This window comes from Hyalella azteca, unplaced genomic scaffold (assembly GCF_000764305.2).
Source record: "Hyalella azteca isolate HAZT.00-mixed unplaced genomic scaffold, Hazt_2.0.2 contig1933, whole genome shotgun sequence".
NCBI classification, from domain to species: Eukaryota; Metazoa; Arthropoda; class Malacostraca; order Amphipoda; family Hyalellidae; genus Hyalella; species Hyalella azteca.
Genome location: NW_025932225.1, coordinates 584,440 through 608,041, shown reverse-complemented (window position 1 = coordinate 608,041; position 23,602 = coordinate 584,440). Strand labels below are relative to the sequence as shown.

At 38.6% G+C, this 23,602-nt stretch overlaps 1 protein-coding gene across 2 annotated transcripts; it reads left to right on the top strand.

Annotated features, from left to right (window-relative positions):
- Positions 1–3,563: 3,563 nt before the first annotated feature.
- Positions 3,564–22,197, top strand: LOC108667963 (rab3 GTPase-activating protein catalytic subunit). Of its 2 annotated transcripts, none has more exons than XM_047884568.1 (21): positions 3,564–3,857; positions 5,661–5,847; positions 6,130–6,198; positions 6,414–6,522; positions 6,767–6,883; positions 7,950–8,089; positions 8,725–8,941; positions 9,820–9,944; positions 10,514–10,642; positions 11,675–11,773; positions 12,056–12,246; positions 12,761–12,906; positions 13,359–13,657; positions 14,985–15,127; positions 15,547–15,639; positions 16,144–16,234; positions 16,734–16,801; positions 17,455–17,648; positions 18,455–18,598; positions 19,143–19,740; positions 20,177–22,197. In XM_047884568.1, the coding sequence occupies exons 1-21, from the start codon at positions 3,837–3,839 to the stop codon at positions 20,432–20,434; spliced, it is 3,438 nt and encodes a 1,145-aa protein (XP_047740524.1). In that variant the 5' UTR covers positions 3,564–3,836; the 3' UTR covers positions 20,435–22,197. The 2 variants fall into 2 exon arrangements, with proteins under 2 accessions (XP_047740524.1, XP_018010565.1); XM_018155076.2 differs by having other exon boundaries at positions 6,390–6,522.
- The last annotated feature ends 1,405 nt before the right edge of the window (positions 22,198–23,602 follow it).

The window sequence follows — 23,602 nt, the reverse complement described above, 5'->3', positions numbered from 1 at the left end:
TTGGGAAGTGGATAATGATGAGACTAAAATTGATCTTTTATTAATGACAAATGAAATGGAATTTAGATTACAGTTCAATTAGATGGCTCTTGGTTATGAAATGAATAAGTGTGGTGCATAACTGAGTGAAGAATGGCCTAGCATAGGAGCATAAGGAACTAAGGAGCATAGGAGTTAACAAGAATAGGAGCAAGGAGCATAGGAGCATGTAACTAACTAGAACAGGAGCATGGGAGCATGGACTAACGTACATAGGAGCATGGACAAGATGCATATGTGATCTGCCATAAAAAGACAGTAAAACTTATTAATTTTATGCATCATAGCCATAAGACTATAAGATAAAGAATTGGATTAAATATGAACAAGCATTAATTAACAAGCAGAAAAACAGTAATAATCAAGAACCTTAATAATGACTTCTTAGAGCAACTGTGTTGCTTATGGATGCAGAAAAAGTAATCAAGCAAACTTATATTGCAGCAAACAGCTTAATGAAGAATTAAGCTACAGCAATGAAACATATACCATTCGATTCGTAAAGACCATACCTATTGACTTGAACATCACTTTATTGAATTTCTGTCTGGTTCGTTTTTTTTATATGGGGGAGAAGGGAAAAAGTGAAAAAAAAGCGAAAAAATTGAAAAAACTCGAATAAAAAAAGAACTATGGGGAAAATGAAGAAACCCATGTTTGAATCGATAGGTATGGTCTTTACAAATTGAATGATACGAGAGAGGAAGTCCCTCACAAAGCAAGCCAAGTTGCCACCTATGCCCATGCTTTTTAATTTCTGCAGGATGCCTCCATGCCACACAGTATCAAATGCCCTTGTTATGTCTAGGAAAATTGCAGCACATGAATTGTTAATTAGGAGGCACTCGCGGACTTCAGATTCGAGACGGAAGAGTGCGTCAACAGTGCTGTGTCCAGCTCGAAAGCCACTCTGATACGGGCTGAAGAATGCACACCTTTCTAGTTGTGCTTGCAGATGGTAGTTAATCATTTTTTCCATTATCTTGCATAGGCAGTTTGTTATTGTTGGGGCGGTAAGAGGAGGCGCTTGTTTGGGGGCGGTAAGAGGAGGCGCTTGTTGCAGGTTTTCTAGGCTTGAGGATGGAGACAATGATGGCTTATCTCCATTGGTGGGGGAATCCATTTGCATAGATATAGTTGTAGAATTTGAGTAGTGAATTCAGTTGCTGTGAGGGAAAGTGGTGTAGGAAGCTGAAGGGGATGGTGTCAGCACCGGGTGATTTGGAAGATAATGAGTGCAGGGCTCTGTGTAGTTCGTCTGTAGTAAAATTTTGATTGTACCACTGTTTAGAGTCTCTTTCAAAGTGAGATGGGTGGGCATCCTGTGTTGCTTGGTGTGCTGAGAAGATGGGATTGTCATATTTCCCATTACTTTGCTTTGCAAAGTGTTGCCCGAGTATGTTGGAGGTGGTAGTTGGGTTTGTGTGTAGGGTGTTGTTGCTGATGAGTGTTATTGCTCGAGGGGTTTGTCTGTGGGAGAGTGCTCTAATCTTGCCCCAGATCTCACTGCTGCTTGTCTTTTCTGTCATTGTGGCCAAGTATTGTGTCCAGCTCTCCTTGCGGGCGATGCATACAGTCTTCCTGAAGATGGCTCGAGCTTGTTTGAAGGCAATCCAGAGATCAAGGTTTCCAAGGTGGTTCCTGTACTTGGTTAAGGCTTTGTTTTTTCTGCGTCGTGCAATGGCACACTCTTTTGTCCACCAACAGTTTCCTGGTCTGTGTCTGCCTGGTGTTGAGCATGGTATGTGGGCTTGGGCAGCAGTGAGAATAGCTGTTGTTACTGCCCCACATGCCTGGGTTGGTGACAAGAATGCTGTGGGCAATGTTAGAGATTGCTGGAATCCAGCCCAGTCAGCAGCTTTGATGTGCCAGCGTTGGGGTTCNGCCTTTGCAGTTTAGACATTTGGGGGGCAGGTTGATGTCTGTACAGCTCTCTCTTGTGTGTCCCATTTTACCGCAGTGGCTGCATGAGGGTAATTTGTTTGAGCATCTGGCACGGGAGTGCCCATATCGGCAGCATTGCCCACATCTTAGTGGGTTGGGGTAATATTTATCTACTCTGACGTAGCAGTACCCTATTTGTATTTTGGTGGGTGGGGTTGGGCTTAAGAAGGTCAAGACAAACAGTGGGATGTGGGACTTAGCTGGGTCTGATAAGAGTTTTCTTACACCCACCACTTTGTTGGGCTTTAGTATTGACAGCAGATATTCCAGTGATTCACCCTGTAGTTCAGGAGCAAAGATTTTTCCATATGAAAAGTGGGACGACCAGGCTATTGTTGTGTCTACTGGGATAGGAGTGCCAGCAGGGGTGAATTCAGATAATTTCATCAAGGTTTTTACCTGTTCCAGCGTTTTGGTGGTGATGAGCAGGGATCCATTGCGAAGATGTTCTATTTTTTCTACTGGTCCGCAGATCTTGTCTGTGGCTGCAGCAATGCGAAAAGGGTTTATTTTGGATAGGTTTGTGTGTTCTTCCTTTGCTGTTATCAGTATTTGCCTGATGTCCTTTCCTGCATTTTGAAGCTGTTCAGGGCAGTTTAAGTTTGCTCTAGCAGATCTTGGTGCGTTAGCTTGTTGCATAGGTATAGGAGTGGAGCTGGAGCTATCCAGTATTGGCATGGATGTCTGTGACATCTGGGCAGTGCAGAAAGGTTATTGCTTGATTGTAGTTGATCCATTTCGTTCTCGCTGTCTGATAGGACTCCACTTATTATTGAATCTGCATCATATTCTTCCTCTGCTTGTGCTTGGGGGGCAGAGTCAGGGTTTAGGACTGCATTGGTAGGTCTGTTTGAGGTTTTAGTTGAAGATTCTAAGTCTTCCAGAGCACTCTTCTTGGTTTTTGAAGAGGCAGCTGGGAAGTTCATTCTTCTTTTCAGCGATTGACTAAGCTTATTCTTACTTTCAGTTGGTGAGAGAGGCTCGAGCGTTTTTCCCCCCTTCTTGAGCTTTTCTTTTGAGCTTTGATCCTTGGGCTTCATGTTCGTTGCCGTTGGGAGGTGGTCCCCTAGGAGACGGCCCTCCTTTTGTGAGGAATCCACCCTCGGTGTCTTGTTGGGTGATATTGTCCTTGAGATGTTGATGGGAGTTGGTATTTTTGTTGATGTTACTTTATATAAATTGTCAGAACTCAGTAACACTTATAGCACTGGTTTTAGAACCGGCAGATTTTGTCACTGCGGAGCTCACACGTCCGCTCACCACAAACTCACAATCGAAACTGCACTAGGTCTGGACTCTGGACAACTGTAAATTTTGGGAAATTGGAAATTTGGAATATTGGAACCTCCTGTACATTTGAAGAAACTTTCCAATGATGCAACTAATTATTCAAAATTTACTTGTACTGAGAGATAATATTTATTTGTAAGCTAAATATTACATTTTTAGCAACAATGTCTTTCGTTTTATTCAATATATAAGGAATTTTGACCCTTTTGGTGGAACAATTAGGGTAACAAAATTGTGGGTGACATTGCATCTACCCTAAAGAAAGATTACATCATGGAAAAATCAGCTGTTTACTGTTATGATGACAAATTTTTATCTGATTTTTGCACACCTGTAGTTTTCTAATGTAATAGACTAATCGTTACTGTCAAGAATAAAAAAATACTTTTAAGTATTCACAGAAAATACTTAAGCCGCATTTTGAAAGTATTATTATTTTATATATGTGTAATAATCTCTTCAAGACCTCAGAGTGACAGCCACTTAGCTAATTTCTCTGTTCCGACAGCGACAGTAAACGACTGCTCCTGGAATCTGGATCTCTCCGTCACACGGTCTCAGACATGCATTCTCAGGATGGTGATGTAAGTAACGAAAAGAATACTCAATGAAACAATTACCAGAATTTCAAATATCAGACTTCAAGCACCAACAATTTTTTGGAGCATTTACTTCAATTCATAGTGGCAAAGCAGAGAGTTTTTTAGACTCTCCCTCAAGTTCATTTTTGAGTCTTATAAGTAGACCAGTAAAGTATCATGGATACCAGCATTATCATACAAAAGAAATTGGTTTAAATCTTGAGTAAATGAGGAAATTAAAAATGAACTGATTCTAAAAAATCTCTGGTTTGTCACTATGCTTCAATTTTTATGTTATGTATTATTTTTCTGACTCTGAGAATCTTGAATCTGAACTGAGAAAAGATTGCTAGTCCCAACTTGCAAAGTCATTCTGGTATGAGAAATTAGGCAGAAAGTGGAAACCACCTCTGATTATGAGAAAAAAATGACCAGGCAGGTTTGCCTAGGCAGCTAGGCTAATCCCTAATGGGCTAATGCCTACTATCAATATTGATAATCAATTTAATTAACCAAATGGGAAGGGGAGTCCACTCACTCACTCAGCCCAGGCTGTATGTATCTGGATTGCGCCCCCTTTGCGCTTAGGTTAAGCCATTGTCCGTTAAAGATATACAATCCTAGAGTTCCTCTATTATTTAACCATTTTTATGCCCTTGCCTGATACGTATTTCTCATACAAGAAATAAGAAAAATGGTACTTTTGATCAACTAGTATTTCCAAAATTATCTGTAAACAGTGAAAAGGTGGTAATACTTTAGATTAAATGCATCACAAAAAAAAACGTTTTTTTTTCTTTAATTATATGTTTTTTGGGGTGTAGATTAAGAATCTGAAATCCGATTTTGGCGGTCGGCATTGGAAATTTTTAATGGAACATGTTCCTAACTGGACCTAACCTGCGAGGTTTTCGTTGATTGATTGGCTAGGTTTTTCCGGCCGCCTGACAGCCTCCAAACATAGAAAAAACCTAGCCGATCATTGAAAACCTCGTAGGGAAGGTCCAGTTAGGAACAGGTTCCAATAAAAATTTCCAATGCCGACCGCCAAAAATGGATTTCAGATTCTTAATCTACATTTTACACCGCAAAAAAAACATATAATTAAAAAAAAAATACCATTTTTTTGGATGCACTTAATCTAAAGTAATACCGAAAAGGTTGTTGAAATATTGGGCTAAAATTTTCTAAGACTGTAGGTTAAAACAATTGTTTTATGGCAGGTGAAAATAGGCAATTTTTCTGATTATTTACTAAAAAGCTGCATGAAAGGCTATAGGAATGGGTAAAAGTGGCCAGATTAAATGTTTTTAGGATTTTCTCTGATTTACAGATGGCCATTGATTGATTTCCTAGCTTTATACCTGCAATTTTAAGAAAATTCTGCCTAATATTCTAGATTAGTTTAAAAAAAACCTGGAAAATCAAGTAGAAGCTACACCTGTAAATCTAACCAAAATGCCCAACTCAGCATGCAGTGATGGTTTTATTCAGAAAAATAAGCGGTGTTTGCAGGGAACAATTTGCCTTGTCCATTTTTGCACTATAATCAGTTTATTAGACTTAAATATCAGTACATACTTGGACACACAAGCAAATGGAATGTCTGGCAGCAGCTTAAAAATTTTTTTGATGAAATTGATTATTTAATGCTATTTTTGATAATTGAAGTTACTATTTAATTAGCATTTTTAGACAAGTATATTCAAACTTGGGCTATGGTCAGGTATGAAGCTTTCTATTTCATATATATATGATTTTTATATATATTAATATATTTTCTATTAATATTAACTATTTCAACAGGAAGAAGTTTTTGAAATTGTAGACTTCACTACTGCTTCAGAATGGGAAGTATTTACAGCTGCTGTAGAAGAGGCCATTCAGGGTTGGGGTCTTGCAGGTGGTGGCCGCAGCATCCCTCCTCCTCCGTCTTCTAGTGTCAGCGCAAGCTCCCAGTGGAGGGAACAAAAGCAAATAATAAACTACAGTGGTGAGATAATTTAAACAAATATGCCACTGAACATTCAAATTTCAAGTGTTTGGTCTCATATTTGCACCTTTCACAAGAAAACTACAAATCTCTCTGGGAATGATGTGAAGTACAATTTGTCATCTTGTAACATTAAAGTGAAATCTGTAAGGCATTATTAAAACTGTGTTGTAGCCAACAATATATAGGTTATTCAATATTATTATCTAATTGTATAAACCTGATGTTAATGAGTTATTTTTTTAACTTGCATCATTATATTAACATCATCACTTTTTACAGATTTTCCATTTGAATTGAGTTATCACTGCCCTTTGGAGACTGGAAGTTCTGAAGAAAGTAGCAATCATGGTCAGTTCTTGCAGCCAGAAATGTATTATTTCAGCAATAGCAGCAGTAAAACAGTAAAATACTTTTGATAGTAAAATAGTAAAAAGCTTTTGTAATTGAAATAATTATAATGTCTCCAACTTGATTTCATGGTAAGCAAGTACGGTAGCCTTCATGGTTGAACTAAAAATGATGTTTTGACCTCTTACTAGGCAGGGCTGATGTTCTCAGTCCAGGTGACTTTGGAGAAGAAGAAAGCTATGAAGACAGCTTGCCACCTTCACTTGCCTACATCCATGACTGCAGCAACTGTTTCCCTAACAGAGCTCATTGTGTAGCTAGATGGTGAGACTCGTCTCAACTGTTTCATTCTCTGTCATGTAATCCACACATTTAAAGAAGTAGGTAATTCTTACATTTACAGATATGTTTATTATTAAAGTTGGTCATAAAATAAAGATACCAATCTATTTTGCTTGTAGTTTTTCAAATTAAATTTGAAAAGAAAGTCTCGAGAATTTTTCACCACAGTTTCTAATTGGGTTTTTAAAGTAAATAAAGTTTGCCCTATTAACTATTTTATTTGTAGGTATGGCTTGAGGGAGTTCATCATTGCAGCACCAGCATCAAGCAGCTGTAGTGTCGCCCCTTCCAAGGCACGTCTGCTCCTCTCTGCCCTCACTCTGGCTGCCAATAACACGGGCTGGTATGGAACGTCTTTAATGCCTTGAAAGTATGTTATTTCTGTTGACAAATGGAGCCTGTTATTTTATATAAGCTAATTAGTGGTTAAAATGTCTGTTTGAAGCATGGTTTAAGTAATTTATTAGTGAACTACCAAGGCTTCTTGTTGAAAAAATTTTAATATAAACTTGTGCTGTAGCTGTCTCTAGAGGCATACAAATATTGACTTAGGTTCATAGAATTAATTTTTGTCATTCAAAATTAATGAAAAGGAAATAATAAAAAGATTCACCATATTTTAATTGAGATGGTTCTTACAACAGCTCCTTCATGAGATCAAAATTCAAGATTACCAATATAATAAAATAGATGTCAAAATTTCCAAAGGTTCGTTAAAACCTACATTAATTAATGGAAGGCAAAATAACATTAAATACTTTCAATTAAAAATGTCAATTGGATAAGAATTATAAGCATTATTATACCACCAGTTTTCCACTATCAGTATAGTATGTCAGAATGATGTTGCATAGTTTCCACATCAGATAGGACTAACACTGTGGCAGGAGTCCAATCTGATGTAGCAGTCTGGCATCCAGGAAATCAATTTGCTGATCCACATCAATCAGCTGTATGAGCTCTGGCCAAGCATAGCAAAATTTGTTTTCAAAAATGATTATAAAATTTTAGTTTCCGCCTCAGACACTTCAAATTTAATCATTTATGAATCCTTGCAATTTATAACAGGAACCTCTTCTTGATAACACTGAGACTTGTATTCATTAATTTAGTTTTCAATTTAACTAAACTTGTATTATCTAATTTTTATTTTGTGAACAATCTAGTCTATGGAAAGTTTTTTTTAATGAAATACAGTGAATTTTCTTATGATTTTGATCCAATTTTCACAGGCAAAATAATATTTTTTCTTTCTTCCAATTTTGAGAACCAAATGATTTTGAAATGTACGTAATTGTTTCAGTGAACGGTTCACACTTACGTCAACAGGTTCACTTTGTTTAAAATTGCAGAATTTATCTTTGGTGTTAAATTTATTTTTCTGTAACTGTAATAATTTTGTTGAGCAGCGAGGTGGCGATGCTGGTGCAGGTGCTGAAGCCTGCAGAGCGCGTGTTCATGGGCAGCGTGACGGCGCCAGGGCTGAGAGCCACGCTCGACATGATCCACTTCCGCTGCTCGCCTCCTGTCGAGTGTCAGGACTATGAAGGTAGCAACACATTCTACGTGACTATGAAGGTAGCAACACATTCTACGTGACTATGAAGGTAGCAACACATTCTACGTGACTATGANGTTGTGGGATGACTGGGGTAAATTTGTTGTTGCGTTCATGGAAGCATGCAATGTTGTGGGATGACTGGGGTAAATTTGTTGTTGCGTTCATGGAAGCATGCAATGTTGTGGGATGACTGGGGTAAATTTGTTGTTGCGTTCATGGAAGCATGCAATGTTGTGGGATGACTGGGGTAAATTTGTTGTTGCGTTCATGGAAGCATGCAAAGTTGTGGAATGACTGTGGTAAACTTGCTGTTGCGTTCATAAAAGCATGATATGTTGGGGTATGAATGTGGTAAATTTGCTGTTGCGTTTGTGGAACTATTCTATGTTGTAGAATGACTGTGGTATACGGACAGTTTCGTTCAATTAAACATGCTATAAGTACTTATATACAGATTAAAAGTTATATATTATAAGAACCTAATATATAATTTTATTTAAATTCCTAACATATTTTCACATATTCTAATTGTCTGCATGATTAGGTATTTATTCTCTGAACGTATGAGGTTAAACCTTTTTCAGAGTCCTGCTGAACTAAATACCATGCAATGTTTATTCTAGGTTTGGTGGAGCTCATAAGCGACAAAGTTGGCATCGAGCGCTTGCGGCTTGAGCCAGTTTCATCCATACGCTTCACTTACATTATTAATGAATGGCCTGAGGAGGCTTGCTGGGCTCAGACGCCACCTGACTTGGACCTGGAGCTGGGAGATCTGGGAGATCTCGGCTACTCCGGCCTCAAACAACTGCCTTTTGGTCTGCTCTATGATCCTGTCAGGTGAATATATCTATTCGAATAATTCGATATTTTTAATATTAACAATGTCACTTTTGTTTAAATGTTATTTGAATCGGTCATTGCAGTCATATAATCGTGGCGTCGATCAGTATTTAAATATTTGGAACTCATGATATGTAATGCTATTCACGAGCATTTAAATTTTGCCACAATAAAGTTAAATGAAGAGCTGCATTCTATTTATCAGACGATTATGTACTGATGTATAATATTTTCACTGTGGCTCTCATGCGTTTCCAGATAATGCCAATTTTCATGTTGTTCCTGTGAATGTTATCAATACCTTTATAATATATAACACTAATTTATCCGGTTTAGATCACTTTATTAGGTATTCAGGAGTTGTGAAGGCTATAATTAGCTTATTATTGAAAACGAAAAAAACCTTCATATGTAACGATAGAATAATCAGGTACAGAATTCTTCATTTGGTACTCAAGAGTTGTGAATGTAAAGAGGGAATTTTAACACGTTGACTACGATTGCTTCATCTTGTACTATTATTTCATTTTTTGTACTGTTTTTAAACAGTTTTGCCAGACGGTCATTTTTTCCGGACAAATTCAGTGATTTAGTTTTTCTCAATTGCGTTAGCCGGCTGAAATTTATGATATGGGTACTTCCTAATTAAATTGTAAATACTGCAAAAAGAAAATGAATGGAATTTTTATAGTGGAACCTACAAATAAACTTGTATATTTTGAGTTATCAGCCTTTTTTTGGCCTTTTTTGTTCTCGGATTTGGCCAATTTTAGGCAACCTGAATTATGTACCACTACGTCCTGGTGAAATACATTTCGTGGTACGCATATGTACCACTTCGTAGTCAACGTGTTAAGGTCATTACTGCTGTGCAGAGAGCTGCATTTATCAGCGGCCTGGCCCCGCCTACCCCACGGATCATTTGAGGACTCGCTGCTGCGGTTCACCCTCGACCCTTGCGACGCTCCCTGCTGGACCGCCAAGGTCCTGCCTCCTGCTGGTAATATATTATTTTTGATTATTGTCTTTTGGTTATATTATTTTATTATCTGCTTTGGAGGTCGCAATGTTATGTACGGTGAGCATATTTAATACTGTAATTATACACAGTGTGTACAGTATAAAAATCGAACTTGTAAAGTTTACAGTGTCAGTTAGAGAGTAGCAAGCTTTATTGTTTGTATTTCCCAGTGCTAAACCGTCACCGAGGTCAGTTCCGTATCTGATAACACCAAGGTAAGTCAAAGATTGTCTACTGCATAGGCTAACTGATCCCTCTAATGCTAATAATTGTCCGCGTTAACTGAAAGTTACGCCAGTGGTTTCAATACCTTAGCAATGTATAACGACGAAAGCTAAAGTGATGCATACTCAATTTACGTCTTTCGGCAATAATCCGCTCCGTATTGTCAAGTTTAGGTATGTTGCTGAGGGATCGTTATCATTCTAATCATGTTGACCACTGCCTGTATCCCTGTGGGGACTTTGGAGACCCTGAGGTGGCAGGACTGCTGGGGGAACATCTCATGGAGCATTAGGAGCCTAATGATCTTGTTCCCTGTCCCCCAGGAGGAGTGGAAGGCCCTGAGGTGGCAGGACTGCTGGGGGAACATCTCATGGAGCTGCTGCACGCGTGTCGAGACGAGCGCTCTGTGCCAGAGTTGCTGGGCAGCGCCTTCTCCGACCACGGCGCTCAGGGTCAGTGCAATATTCTACTTCACGTTGATAGTTGAATTATGTCTATGTCAATTATGATGATTACGCTATAGATTATAGATTGAGAAAAAATAAATCACTCAATTTGTCTAGAATGAAATCAAGAACAACACGCAGTACAGAATTAGGAATCAAGGGGCGAATAAAAGCATATTTAGTGATAATTTAATAAAATTATGTAACATTTTTTATAAAGCTTGTCTGTTAGAAACAATGAATAATTCTCGCATTTCTCATTAGGTTTCAACATATTGGCGAAAATTTAATGAAATTGTTGTACCTGGCACAAAGCGCGCAATATTTGTCTTAATTGACACTACATTACTAATTGCAAGGCATTAGGGCCGCCAAGTTAAAGCAGGATTAAAAGTTATCTCATTGTACTAGAGTATTCTGATAGCACGCGTTACACATTCATGTGTTGTTTATCTTTAGTAAACTTATTATTCGCTTAGTCAATGCAACAGATCACGAGAAAACTGTATCCATGCTTCCCTCCAGTCATAAATTTAGGTTAATACTTCTGTAATTAAGTTACAGTTCTTTTCATTGAATGGAATTTCACGACATGCACGTTTGAAAAATTTTTTGAATGGATTTACACAATGATGGTACCTAAAAGACGAAATTAAGTACGACCACAAACAAAATGGCGAGTAAAAATGTCATTAAGACATAGAGATGTGCTGAGTGACCGGAGTCTCTGCCATAATGGTAGGTCTTTTTCGCCAAAAACTGTAGCAACTGCGTTCTTCATGTCCACAACTCATGTCGATGCGTTACATTATTTCTACCATATCACTGTGTGCTACACATGGCCATTATTGCACCATAATAATATGTACACCTGCCCATTATTGCACCATAATAATATGTACACTTGACCATTATTGCACCATAATAATATGTACACTCCTGCCCGTTACAGCACCATAATAATATGTACACCTGCCCATTACTACACCATTATAATATGTACACCTGCCCATTACTACACCATAATAATGTGCGCAGGTGGCAGGGACGTGAGCAGCGCTCTGGACCGCCTCACGGAGCACGCTGTGCCGTCGCTGGGCGCCGTGCTGCTGGGACCTCACCGACACCGCGCCGCTGGTGAAGCTCCATACGTTTAATTGTTTTTTCTTTTCAATAGTTCGTGTGTAAAACGGTTGCGTTGTCATTTTATAACTTGTGCAAATGTTCCTACTTGATGCCCAATTCATGATTTATTGTGCTACACATTTTATGTATTTAATAATTCAAACAATGAATAATTCAATGCGTAAATTTTCTAACGACCCAGGGTTTAGAAAGCATTTATGCAGTTTCTACCTAAATCTCGCCTTGTTTCTTTTGTAATAAATCGACACAAACTAAAGCCAATCACTTGATCAGGGAATAAACGAGGCTCGACTGTACAGCAAGGCCCGTTATCTGAGGAAGTCATCGCTGCCATATTGAACTTCCTGTTCCCTGAAGAGTATTCAACTGATGATGATAATGACTCAGCATATCCTACGACGTTTGCTAGAGTGCCTCACTGGCAGCCTCACGTTCAACACCTCCCCGATGAACACCCCCTCAAGGTCTGTGTTCGGTGGGCGGGTATGTAGTCGTTTTCTTGTTTATATTTAACCCTCTACCGCCGTATGTCACTCTCCTCGGGACATAACTTTCAGCTTAAATTATACGTAAACTATTGAGTGAAGCAGCCTGAGGACGTTTGTACGCAACAGAGAACATTTTAAAGTTGTCGTACGTGGCGGCAACCATCAGTGCAAGTCATTTTGCGCTCACTAGAACGTATCCTTTTTGGTAAGTAGGCGCGTGATAATATTGCTCCGGTTACTCGTGTCAGGCGGTAGAGGGCTAAGCAAAGATTAAAATTTATTACGGAAAAATTATTGTAAAGTAACTTCCGATTTGAAGTGATTAGTTTCTTTTTGAAATGTGATAGGGTTAAATATTGTAGCTATATGCGGTCACCTATCTTTATGTAATTAATAATTAAACTGTCACGAATAATTTTAGTTAACCATTAGTACCAGATGTTTCCAAAATGTATTTATATTTTATTTTAATTTGATCTTCTATGTTCAGGATGTGTGTGTGGGTCTGAAGACTGCACCTGCCGAGGGTTTAGTGTGGCGCCTGAGTGTGGTGTGCTGTCACGCTCTGCACTCGCTTGGTGGGCTGCCCGCTGTCGCCCACCTCCTCTACGAGGTCTTGCTCGAACTCCGCTTCAGGTAGCAACGTCTCGTCTGCTCAATGCTTTTTTTTTCTACTCTAATTTAGCATTTTTCTTGTCAAGTTAAGTACCGTATGCTTCAACTAGGTACTTCAAATATGCTATCTGCAATTGTATTAGATATTTTATTCTGTAAAATCGTGCATTTTCATTATATATCTCATCTATTATAGAATTTTCAAGTTAGATAATCCTCGTTGCATTAGGAAGTTTCTTGCCCTTATTGGTACGTTTCAAACGTGTTGAACTATTTTCATTGCCATTAATTTTAACGATGACTGCTATTCTTTACTATCTTAATAGGTACCTGTGAGAATTTATTAGAAATTTCCTTAGGTACCGTAGTATTTTGTTCATTCTTTATTCAGATATGATTAATATTAAATATTATGCAGGTATAATTTTAATTAATTTTTCTGCTGGTATAATTTTAATTAAATTTTCCTACAGATGGGACAACTGTTTGGTGGTACCCGGCGTGTCGCCGGCGTTCGAGGAGCCTCCTCCCCCAGACCTCGCCTCGTGTCTGCTGCAGCAGAAGCTACAGATGCTCAACTGCTGCATCGCGCACCGCGAGCGCAGGGAACGCGGCACTGCAGCTGCTTCTGTTGCTGCAGCTGCTGCAGGATCTGCTGCTGCAGGATCTGCCGGGACTTCCTTGCTGGGATTCGACGAGGATGAATTTTTCGATTGCGTCTCCGACGACGATGAAGAAAAAGATGCGGATTCGTCTAAAGAATCCAACGACGGTAAGAAAAGCGCTGCGTAAAATCCAGTGTTCTTGTTTAAATAGATTAAGTCCAATCAATTAAGCAGGTTTGAGTTGATCAAGTAAAATCCAATTAGCGTATTTTAATTAATCAATTCCTATCCAGTATGTCTGTTAGAATTGATGATGTCCAAAATGGTTGTTATCGCTCTGTGCGCTTTCCTTTTCGTATTTACACTTTTTAAAGCCAGTTTTATATAGTTATCCAGTTTATCCCTTTAAATTGTTAAATATTTCAAGAAGTAATACCTAAGAATGTAGTAAGGTCTAAATTACATCTACCGTAACATTATGGTGAATAGTAAGAGAATTTTATCCATATTAAGATTTTGTTATAACGAAGCATGCCTGAAGATTGAGTTCTTATGAGCTGGGACAGACCACCAAAAAGTAATGCTTAAGAATATAATTGGCTCTAAATTTCATCTTACCTTTATATTTTGGTTCATGGTTAAAGAATTACATCCGTAATTCCATACAGGATTATTCTAAATGATTGAGACCCAATTTAATAAATTCGTATTTATTTAAGGGTAAATTAAAAATGAATAATATATCCACCGAAAGAAATAGAAAGCTTCAATTTTTTTTACATATTTATAAATTTCTAATATGTCCCCCATGTGTTGCACGACAAACATCTAAATGGTAGCCAAACTTGTCCCGCACACGAGAAAGCATATCTTCTGTTACTGAGTGCACCGTAGCAGTGATACGGTTCTTCAGATCAACCAGAGTTGCTGGTAGAGGCGGGACGTAAACAGAGTTGCTGGTAGAGGCGGGATGTAAACAGAGTTGCTGGCAGAGGCGGGACGTAAACAGAGTTGTTAGAGGCGGGACGTAAACAGAGTTGCTGGTAGAGGCGGGACGTAAACAGAGTTGCTGGTAGAGGCGGGACGTAAACAGATTCCTTGATGTAACTCCATAAGAAATAGTCACGTGAGGTCAGGTGATCTCGGTGGCCAGAAGTGTAGAGCCAAATCATAATTTCCTATGCGTCCTACCCAACGCTCAGGAAGTGACTGATTCCGCCTTTGAATAGTTTAGAAAAAACATTTGAATCATTCTTTTCCCATCATCGATGTAGAAATTATTCACTTCAAATTTATACTTGAGTAAATACGATTTTTAGCGCATTTCCTCATTTATGGTAAAAATGCACTATTGTGCTCGCCATGCCAATCTGTCCGTCCGTCCGTCTGTTCGTCCGTGACTTCACGTTTTCGTCGACGAGAAAGTGCGCTCTCTGTCACTCACTGCATTGAGTACCGAGTTATATTTTTTTTAAATTGGTCCTGACCGTCCAGGACTGATGAGCTGGGACGAGCCTGAGGGACGCGTGCGTCGGTGCGGGGAGCTGCGTCTGCTGCACTCGAGACGTCGCCTCTACGTCCCTGCGACGCAGGACCCCGCGCCCTGCACTGAGGACAAGCTCGAGCAGCAGGCCGAGGTGCTGGTCGAGCTATACTCTAAACTCATTAGAGACTCTTGTTCATCTCGTTTATTAACTTATTAAAGCCTTCAATTCAATTTTTTTATCAACTAATTACTGCATTCAGCTTAACTTATTAGTGTTTACTTATTACAGCCGTCAGTTCATTTCATTTATTAACTTATTGAAATCTTCACTTCAATTCATTTATTAAATTATTTCAGCCTTTGATAAACTAGTTACACCATTCAGTTAAACTGATATAAAATAGTTACGGCCTTCAGTTCAATTGATTTATCAGCAAATTACGGACTTCAGTTCAATTTAACAATTGGTACATTAATTTATCTACCAGGTTATTCAAGTTGAACTAATTTCTGAACTTATTCCAGCGTTCAGTTTAGCTCACTTCAATTCACATTGTAACATTTGTTCAGCTGCTGCTTCGTCTTGGCGACACTGACGAAGGCTCGGCGATGCGCGCTCGTCTCATGTCGTCATCGCTGCTCTCCGACATGGAGAGCTTCAAGGTCGGCATCAAAATTTAGATTTTTAGTGCCAGATGTTAAATGGTTTGTATTTTTCGGTGCTTATTTTAAAAATAGGAATCTTATTGGCGCTTGGTATTTATATCCCGAACTATTTTTTTTTTCTATTTAATATTTCTTCTTAAATAATTGAATTAGCTTTGAAAAATGTCCGTCAATTTTTTTGTTGATCTTGACACACGCGGTGTGTACGAATTTTTTTTTTTTTTTTGACGTTTTGTCTTATGGTGAAATCATTTTTGGTGAATTGGCTTGTAACGGATTTGCTTTCAGCCAAATTCTGCTAGCGATTTGGCTAATGACAATCTTATCCAATGACGGCTCATGATGACTTGGCTTTCGGCCCATTCGTATAATTCGTATTTATCATTCGTATTCATCATTCGTATTCATCATTCGTATTCATCATTCATATTCATCATTCGTATTCATCATTCGTATTCATCATTTGTATTCATCATTCGTATTTATCATTTGTATGTACAGGCTGCCAACCCCGGGTGTGTGCTGGCGGACTTCGTGCGCTGGTACTCCCCCAGAGACTGGGTGCCTGTCGCGCCGGGGGAAGACCTCGTGGGTGAGACAATATCCTGCCCACGGCCAATGCCCCACCAGGCAATCCCCCGCCAGAAAATATCTAGTTTTGTCGAGAAAATTGTTAATTCACTGTTTCAAGCAATTCATTTGTCTACCTGTGAATGGGTAACTTAGATTTATTAATTGAATTTCAGCCCATACATGAGAACACGTCTGTAAGTTTAAGTTTTCCATCGGTAATCTGACATTCAGAGCACCTTGATCGTAAAAGGAAGAGCGAGATCGAATCAATTAGACTTCTTACCGATCATTTATTCGTGAAATGCAGTGCGTGAAGACCGTAATATGTAGGTCAAGTGTTAATTTAGAGATTCAACGTATGACTTTGGTCAGAGAGAGCAAAAATGTTGGGCTAAAAGTGGTGAAAATTTTCACATTATCTCAATTCTGATTTTTAATTCTTGAACGGTGGCTTAGAAGTAATTGATAAATTTTTATATATTGTTCCTGAATGAGTTACACGTGTTTTTTCTTCTCAGGAGTCGAGGTGGTGGACGGCCATCGGCTGAGCGACCGCATGACTATCCCTGGGAACCTATGGCAGGAGGTACGTCACTTACAAGCTAAAACAATATAGAAATATAATAAAAGAAAATATAAATAAACATAAAATAAGTCTTCACATAAATATTCAACGTAGTACAGTATTAAGCTTCAACTCATATCCGACTAAGTAGGTATTTACAAGCACACTGAATTTCCTTCAAAAGTTTGTTGTACTACGCAATTCATTTTAGTTGCATCCTGCCGATGATGAAATCAGGACGTGTTCCTGCATGGGCATGTAGAATAATAAAATTTCCATTGATGTGCGGCTGCGTTATGTGATCAAGATTAAATTTAATTTTTGTTTATTAAATCTCATAAGCGTATCTATTGAAAAATTTTCCAGACACTCATCTCAACGTTTACCCAAGTCAGTACACATGTTTTAGGTCTTTAAAATCATTTAAATTGAGACATTTTTATCTATAAAATATTAAAATATCTATTCTATATAAATCTAAATAAATTTATAAATGTATAATAATGAATAAATATTTAAATATCTATTATTAATGCTGCTCTCGTTCGACAACAATAAGTATATAAATGTATAATTATCTTTTATAAATATATAATAGTAAATAAATTTTAAATACCTATTTTATATTTATAATAATAAATAAATCTATTCTAATTGAAATATTGTTGGTGCAGGTATGGAAAGGCTCTCTGCCAGTGCCAGCACGTCGGCAGAAGCGTCTGTTCGACGACGCGAGAGAGGCAGAGAGCGCTCTGCAGTGGCTCGCGTCTCTGGGACCAGGAGCTCTCTGCCGCCACCTGCTGCCGGTGCTGCTGCACGCCGCCTGCTGCAGGACTGCTCTGGAGCCTCATCTCTACACTCTGCCCAGGTTATTTTACTTACGAGTACAAAACGACGTAAACAGATACGATATCAAGAGTTATTTACTAACAAGTACATATGTACAAACCGTCATAAATAGTTGCTATATCAAGAGTTATTTGCTAACAAGTACATATGTACAAAATGACTTGAATATTATATCAATGGTCTTTTACATACAAGTGCTTATGTAGAAACCGACGTAAATAGTTATATCAATAGTCATTTACACACAAGTACTGATATGCAAAACGACTTAAATAGTTACATCAATAGTCTGCTTACAGCGCAATTTCACCTTGAATCTAATAGCAAAGGAAACGCTAAAAAATTTCAGTAGAGTTACCTCGTTTTAGATCAAGTTATGGTGAATTCACTTCTCGTTTTCTTCTATTTTAAATTTTCACTCGATATTAAGTTTCAATCCAACTATCGAGTTGCAGCGACTAAATTTCTTTCGCGCTTTCCAATAATATTACTGCATAAATTATGTATTGAGCATGCAACTGTTCCGTGTGAATTGTCTGAAAATCGTTTCGAATATCCCAAATGAATGTTGGGAAAATAAATGTTATGTAAATGTAATATTACTATATGTATCGACACCTTTGGCCAATGATTTAGTCAACAGAAGCAAATTACTGTGATGAATCTTATTTGAAAGCCTTGAATTTTTTTTTTTGGAAGCCGAATTATATTTTATTATTTATTTTTATCTCTTCTTTATTTGTTTACCTACTGTTTATTTTTTATGCATTTATTATTTCTTTCTTATTCATTACTTTGTATAATGATACATTAATTTATTAACAGCACCGCGGTGTGGGGCCAGACGAGCGCCTACCAGAGCCTAGAGGCGCTGCCGCCGCTGCAGCACAGCGAGAGCCTCCCCGCCCTCCTGTGCCTCCTCACGCAGCGCCTCGGCAGGCTGTCGCGCCAGCCTTGTGACCTCAACAAGTCTGTACTGTCTGTGTTGTAGTCTGTATGGTACTCTGTATTGTTGTCTGTATGGTACTCTGTATTTCAGTCTGTATCGTAGTCTACAGACTTGCCTGTATTGCAGTTCTTCCATCGTATTTGTTATGTTCTTGGTAACGCGCTAGCAGGCATGTGCATTGAAAAGCCACCTAAAGTTTTGCAGGGAAATCAGCGATCAAAGTCAGTGGGATTCGATGTGTCTAAACATTCTAGTTTTCTTCTAAAGTTTGTGTAGGTAAATCATCGTCTATGGTCGTCTTGATTTAGAATCTGGTATACTATCATCATCGTTGCTATTCCAATTTAAAATATTTGGTATTAGGTCCCAATTTCTATTGTGTTTCAACGAACTTTTTTTGTCCTTCGCATTCATTTCTGACGCAGTGAATTTTATGTGCAAGATTTTGTGTAGGCAATATTTGATTTATTTTTCTGATTATTGCCCGAAAAGTTACTTGATGTCTTTAAAGTTTCATGTGAATAACTTTTCAGCAATTTTTCAACGCGTTAAACCATCTGCCAGGTACCGCGACGTGATCGAACAGCTGAGTGCTGTAGAGCGATGTCTTGGCCGCGCCATGAGCTTACGACACAAGTTATTACCTCAAGAAGCACGCAATGTTGAACCCAAACAGAAAACTCTCGATAACAAACGCACATCAGAGGTTGATGGATCTTCTATGACAGAGGCTAGACGACCATCGGACGAAGAGCACCGTAAGTCTAAAACATCGTCGGATGAAATATCACAAGGAACGTCCGATGTTCCCGCTTCACGGCAAGCGTCGTCTGAACAAACTCGACGACCATCCCGTGCTGGAAATGCCAGTAAACACTCAAGCCACGGTGAAGAAAAATTCAAAGTTGGTCTAGAAGACAGCGACGATGCCATGGAAGGCGTCGAAAGTAACTTGGGTTCGCAATTTACTGTACTGCAAGGGTCTGATGATACCCAAGACGATAAAGACGGCAAAGACGCGCCGAAAGACGGCAAAGATGACTCAGCGGTTCTGTTGTCGCTGATCAGCTCCTTGCTCAGCTCTGGTGAGGTCGACGTCGAAGGAGCTGCTAAGGGCGTCGCGGGACAGGCTCTGCTGCGTCTCTTCGAACGCTCCATTGAAGTGAGAATAAGTGGAAGATTTACTAAACTCTTTTGTGACAGTTTCATTTATTTGTCATTTATCACATTTTTAGTTACATCCGTTGGTTTTGAACTCCATAAGAACAAGACTTGATACTATTGCATAAGCTCTATTTGCCTTTAACTTCGATTGCACCAAAACACCGTTTGCACAAGATTCCATGTGCCGACATTCCTTCGCACCAACCTCCTCTGTACCAGTTCCCTATTCACACATTCCTACCCAAAAACCTCCATGTCCAAGCTCTGTGTTCACACGTACTTTCTCACCAGCCAATCATATACAGGTTCTTAATGCACACATCCAACGCACAAACCCCCTGTATGAACGTTCCTTATACTCAAACCCCAATTCTATTAGCACCAAAAACAATTATCTGAGACTTTTTGACACAAATTTCTATGTGTGTCTGCAGGAGCAGGAGCGACAGGGCAGCCTCCCTCGCTACTCCATGGAGCAGCGCGCCGCTACAGCGCCGTCCGCGCGTCGCAGTCTGGCGGAACAGACGCGGTCGCGGCTCGGCTATCCGGGCGCGCGGGAATACATCGTCCGCGTGCGCGCTGAGCTGCCAAGCAGGACTTCCAGACTCATGCCCCACAGACTCTACGCCACCTTCCTCAAGGGGGACTTCAGGGTCGCCGGACTCTTCACTCAAGACGCGACTTTCTCTTAATGGCGCTTACCATTAAGGGCTGCCTTGTCTAAAATATCGTCTTGGACCATTAAGACGTGACCTTCTCTTAATGGTGCTAGACCATTAAGACGTGACCTTCTCTTAATGCTACCTTCCTTTAATGGGTCGTGTACGAGGCATTAACGGTATTTTTTTAAGGTAAAAATCCGTTTTCGAAAGCCTTGGGGCTGCTTGATGGGTGGAATCTGCGGGAACGTCGTAGTAATTGTCTGAGTAAACTGAAATCTCACTGAAAAACAGGATTTATGGTCATCTAACAATATATTTTTGTGTATTGTATTTTTATCACGGCGTCTGCTGACAAGCTTGTTTCTACAATCAAATTAAATTAGGTACAAACGATTTAGAAGTGGCTAATCCTTTTGGTGGTGAAGGAAAAGATGTCTCCAACTTATTATATTTACATTTTCTGACAGCAAACGTACTGCTGCACCACACCGAATTCCAAAATTATTCCTATGGTGTTTATTTTCATTCATTGTTCAGATAATAAAGTAAATTATTTAACCGAGATCTATTCATACTTCGATAATATTTGATACCATTTAAAAGTTACTTACCTAGAGAGGAAACACGGATAATCAATCCGCTGCCGTTAGTGATTCATCCAAGTTTTGGTTGATGTTTTAGTGAAACCAGAGTCTGAACTTAATGCCTAGTTACACACCGTGCTTGGCTACTCATATAAGTTAATGTTCAGTCAAATCGTGTTTAAATATTACCGAACTCCTCTAAAAACTAGAAACTTTATCCCGCCGAGTCTTTCATAGTTTACACTCTTACTCGTAAGCTTGATATTGGAGTTCTTTACGTGCTTGTCTGTTATATTTATTTCACCCTATCTAATTCCTAATTTAGGCGAGTTAAGTATGTTGTTGCATCAATAATTATAATTTAACACGTAATAGACTATGTGGGTCTTTATTATATTCAATACTGATACTGATAGGATTATCATCCATGCTGATTGCAATTGTTGATACATTTTTTATGGTTGGTTTAGGTTTAATTTATAATATGGACTTGGTTGAATAGAATTTGATAACTGCTGCTTCATTTCATTACCAAGTGTTGTTGACTTTTGATTTATCTATAAATAGACAACACTGAGCTACATTGTTTGATGAATTAATTCAACCGATGAGTCGAGTGTTCAGCTCTCAATATGTTTGGAAACTCTGGTGTAAATCACGTTGTTTCAATTTTCGACTTGAGCGGGAAAATGTTAACCTTATTTTTCTTTAATGAAAATGCGAAAACCGAACTTTAACAAAGCAAGTTGTTTTATCCCTCAGAACATGTTTTGAAATGAACTTGTATTAACACGCTACACACTCATAATCAAGATTCTATTGTAATTAGGTACTATATTTTCGTAACTGCACTAATTTTAATTCATCTAGTTACTGCTGCTGTATGCTGATACTTGTAATTTAAATGAAAAGTTTTACAGAATTTCCTGTTTACGTGTAAGAAGTTGTCAATAAATATGACTGCGTTCGTGAGAATTTCACAGCTCCCTGACACTGTTATACTGAACACTTCACGCTGTATTCACAGCTCCCTGACACTGTTATACTGAACAGCACAAGAAAACTGTTGGTCAAATTGTCCAGGTATATCGTAAAAAAGCGACAGTGTGCCTCCCTACACGACTCTTTGCCTTCACCTAATTTTATAGGTTGTTTAATTAAGCAACGCTAACATTTTTCCTTCAATATAATCCATTATCTTTAATAATATCGACATTCTTTTATATCCCTTAAGGGTTTCCATTTTAAATAAACGAAAAGTACATATCTTGGTCACTCTCTTGTGTTATTTTCAAGGATGAGTTTTTTCTTTAACTCGAATTTCGCAATAGAAGTTCGTAATTTGCATGCCAATTTTTTTGATTGTTTCAATTAATACGTTTAATATAACGGAAGCTAATACCAGCAACGAAAATTCATGTGCCAATTTTCCAGATTTTTTATCGTGAACTATTCTTCCAATCCGCAAAGCAATTCAATCTAAGTTCTTCATTGTTCAATAAATCGTGATATGTGTCTTTGGTTCCAAACTTTTAAACCCCGGAGACCTGCAGCAAGTGAGGTCTGAGGTATTAAGATCACTCGACTGTGTAAATCGCAGATTCACCAGGAATTTAAAAGCAAAAAAATAGCCAAAAAAAGGTCACGTCTACGTGTGATGAATCGGGACCACGCAGACCAACTCGTGACGTCACTAACTGGATTTAGGAAGGTCTGGGTTGAAGGTCTGAGCTTCATTAGTCCCAGAACATCGGACGCATTTGCATCTAATAAACTGAACAGATAGAACCGTCGTAGCAGCGGAGTCATAGACTAGGCGTTACTGTGACATGTGCACTGTAAGAAATAAACGGTACTATCTGTACAGATTGTGATAATTTCTTCAAATTGCAGTGATATTTTGCGTGGCCAAACTGGTTTAGAATGATGAATATTAGGTAAAAAATGTATAGATATTTAGACAATGGCACACTCATTTACCTAGGGTTCAAGCGGCTCTTGGCACAGTGCAGTATTGATAGAAATATGCTGATCGTATATCTATAAATCATATTGATTTGCTTCATCTCTCAACTTTTTCTTAACATTCGGAATAATTTCAATCCAAAGTTATAAAAGGGGAAAAGTTTTCTAAAATTTCAAAATCATTATTGATAATTGAAAAATAGTCAGTGTAAAACAATTAAACCATTAACAAAAGTTAAACTTGAAATAAGCTTAACCTTATCCTCGCGTGCGTTAAGTTAATCTCCCCACGAGCCGTACATGATCTACCAACATAAAGTAGTTAATCTACCTAGAAATGTAGATGTAGAAAAGTACGACGCCGTCGTACTTTTGACCGTCGTTGTGTGGACAGATTGAAAAAACGTTGAAGAAAAATCGTTCACTCAAAGAAATGAGTGACAGAAATGATTGTTCTAATTTCGATGCACTTTTTATTCTCGTGTGTTATCCTGACCCAGATTAGCCCAGAAAAAAAGACTTCTCAGTGCTACGTCCGCTCTCTTTGGGTAAGGAAGTCTGTCACTATTTAGACAATGTGACCCATGCATTTGGCTGAGTGATGCATGTATGGAACAGCTGTGGTTTGCGTTTAAATGCGGGCTTTGTT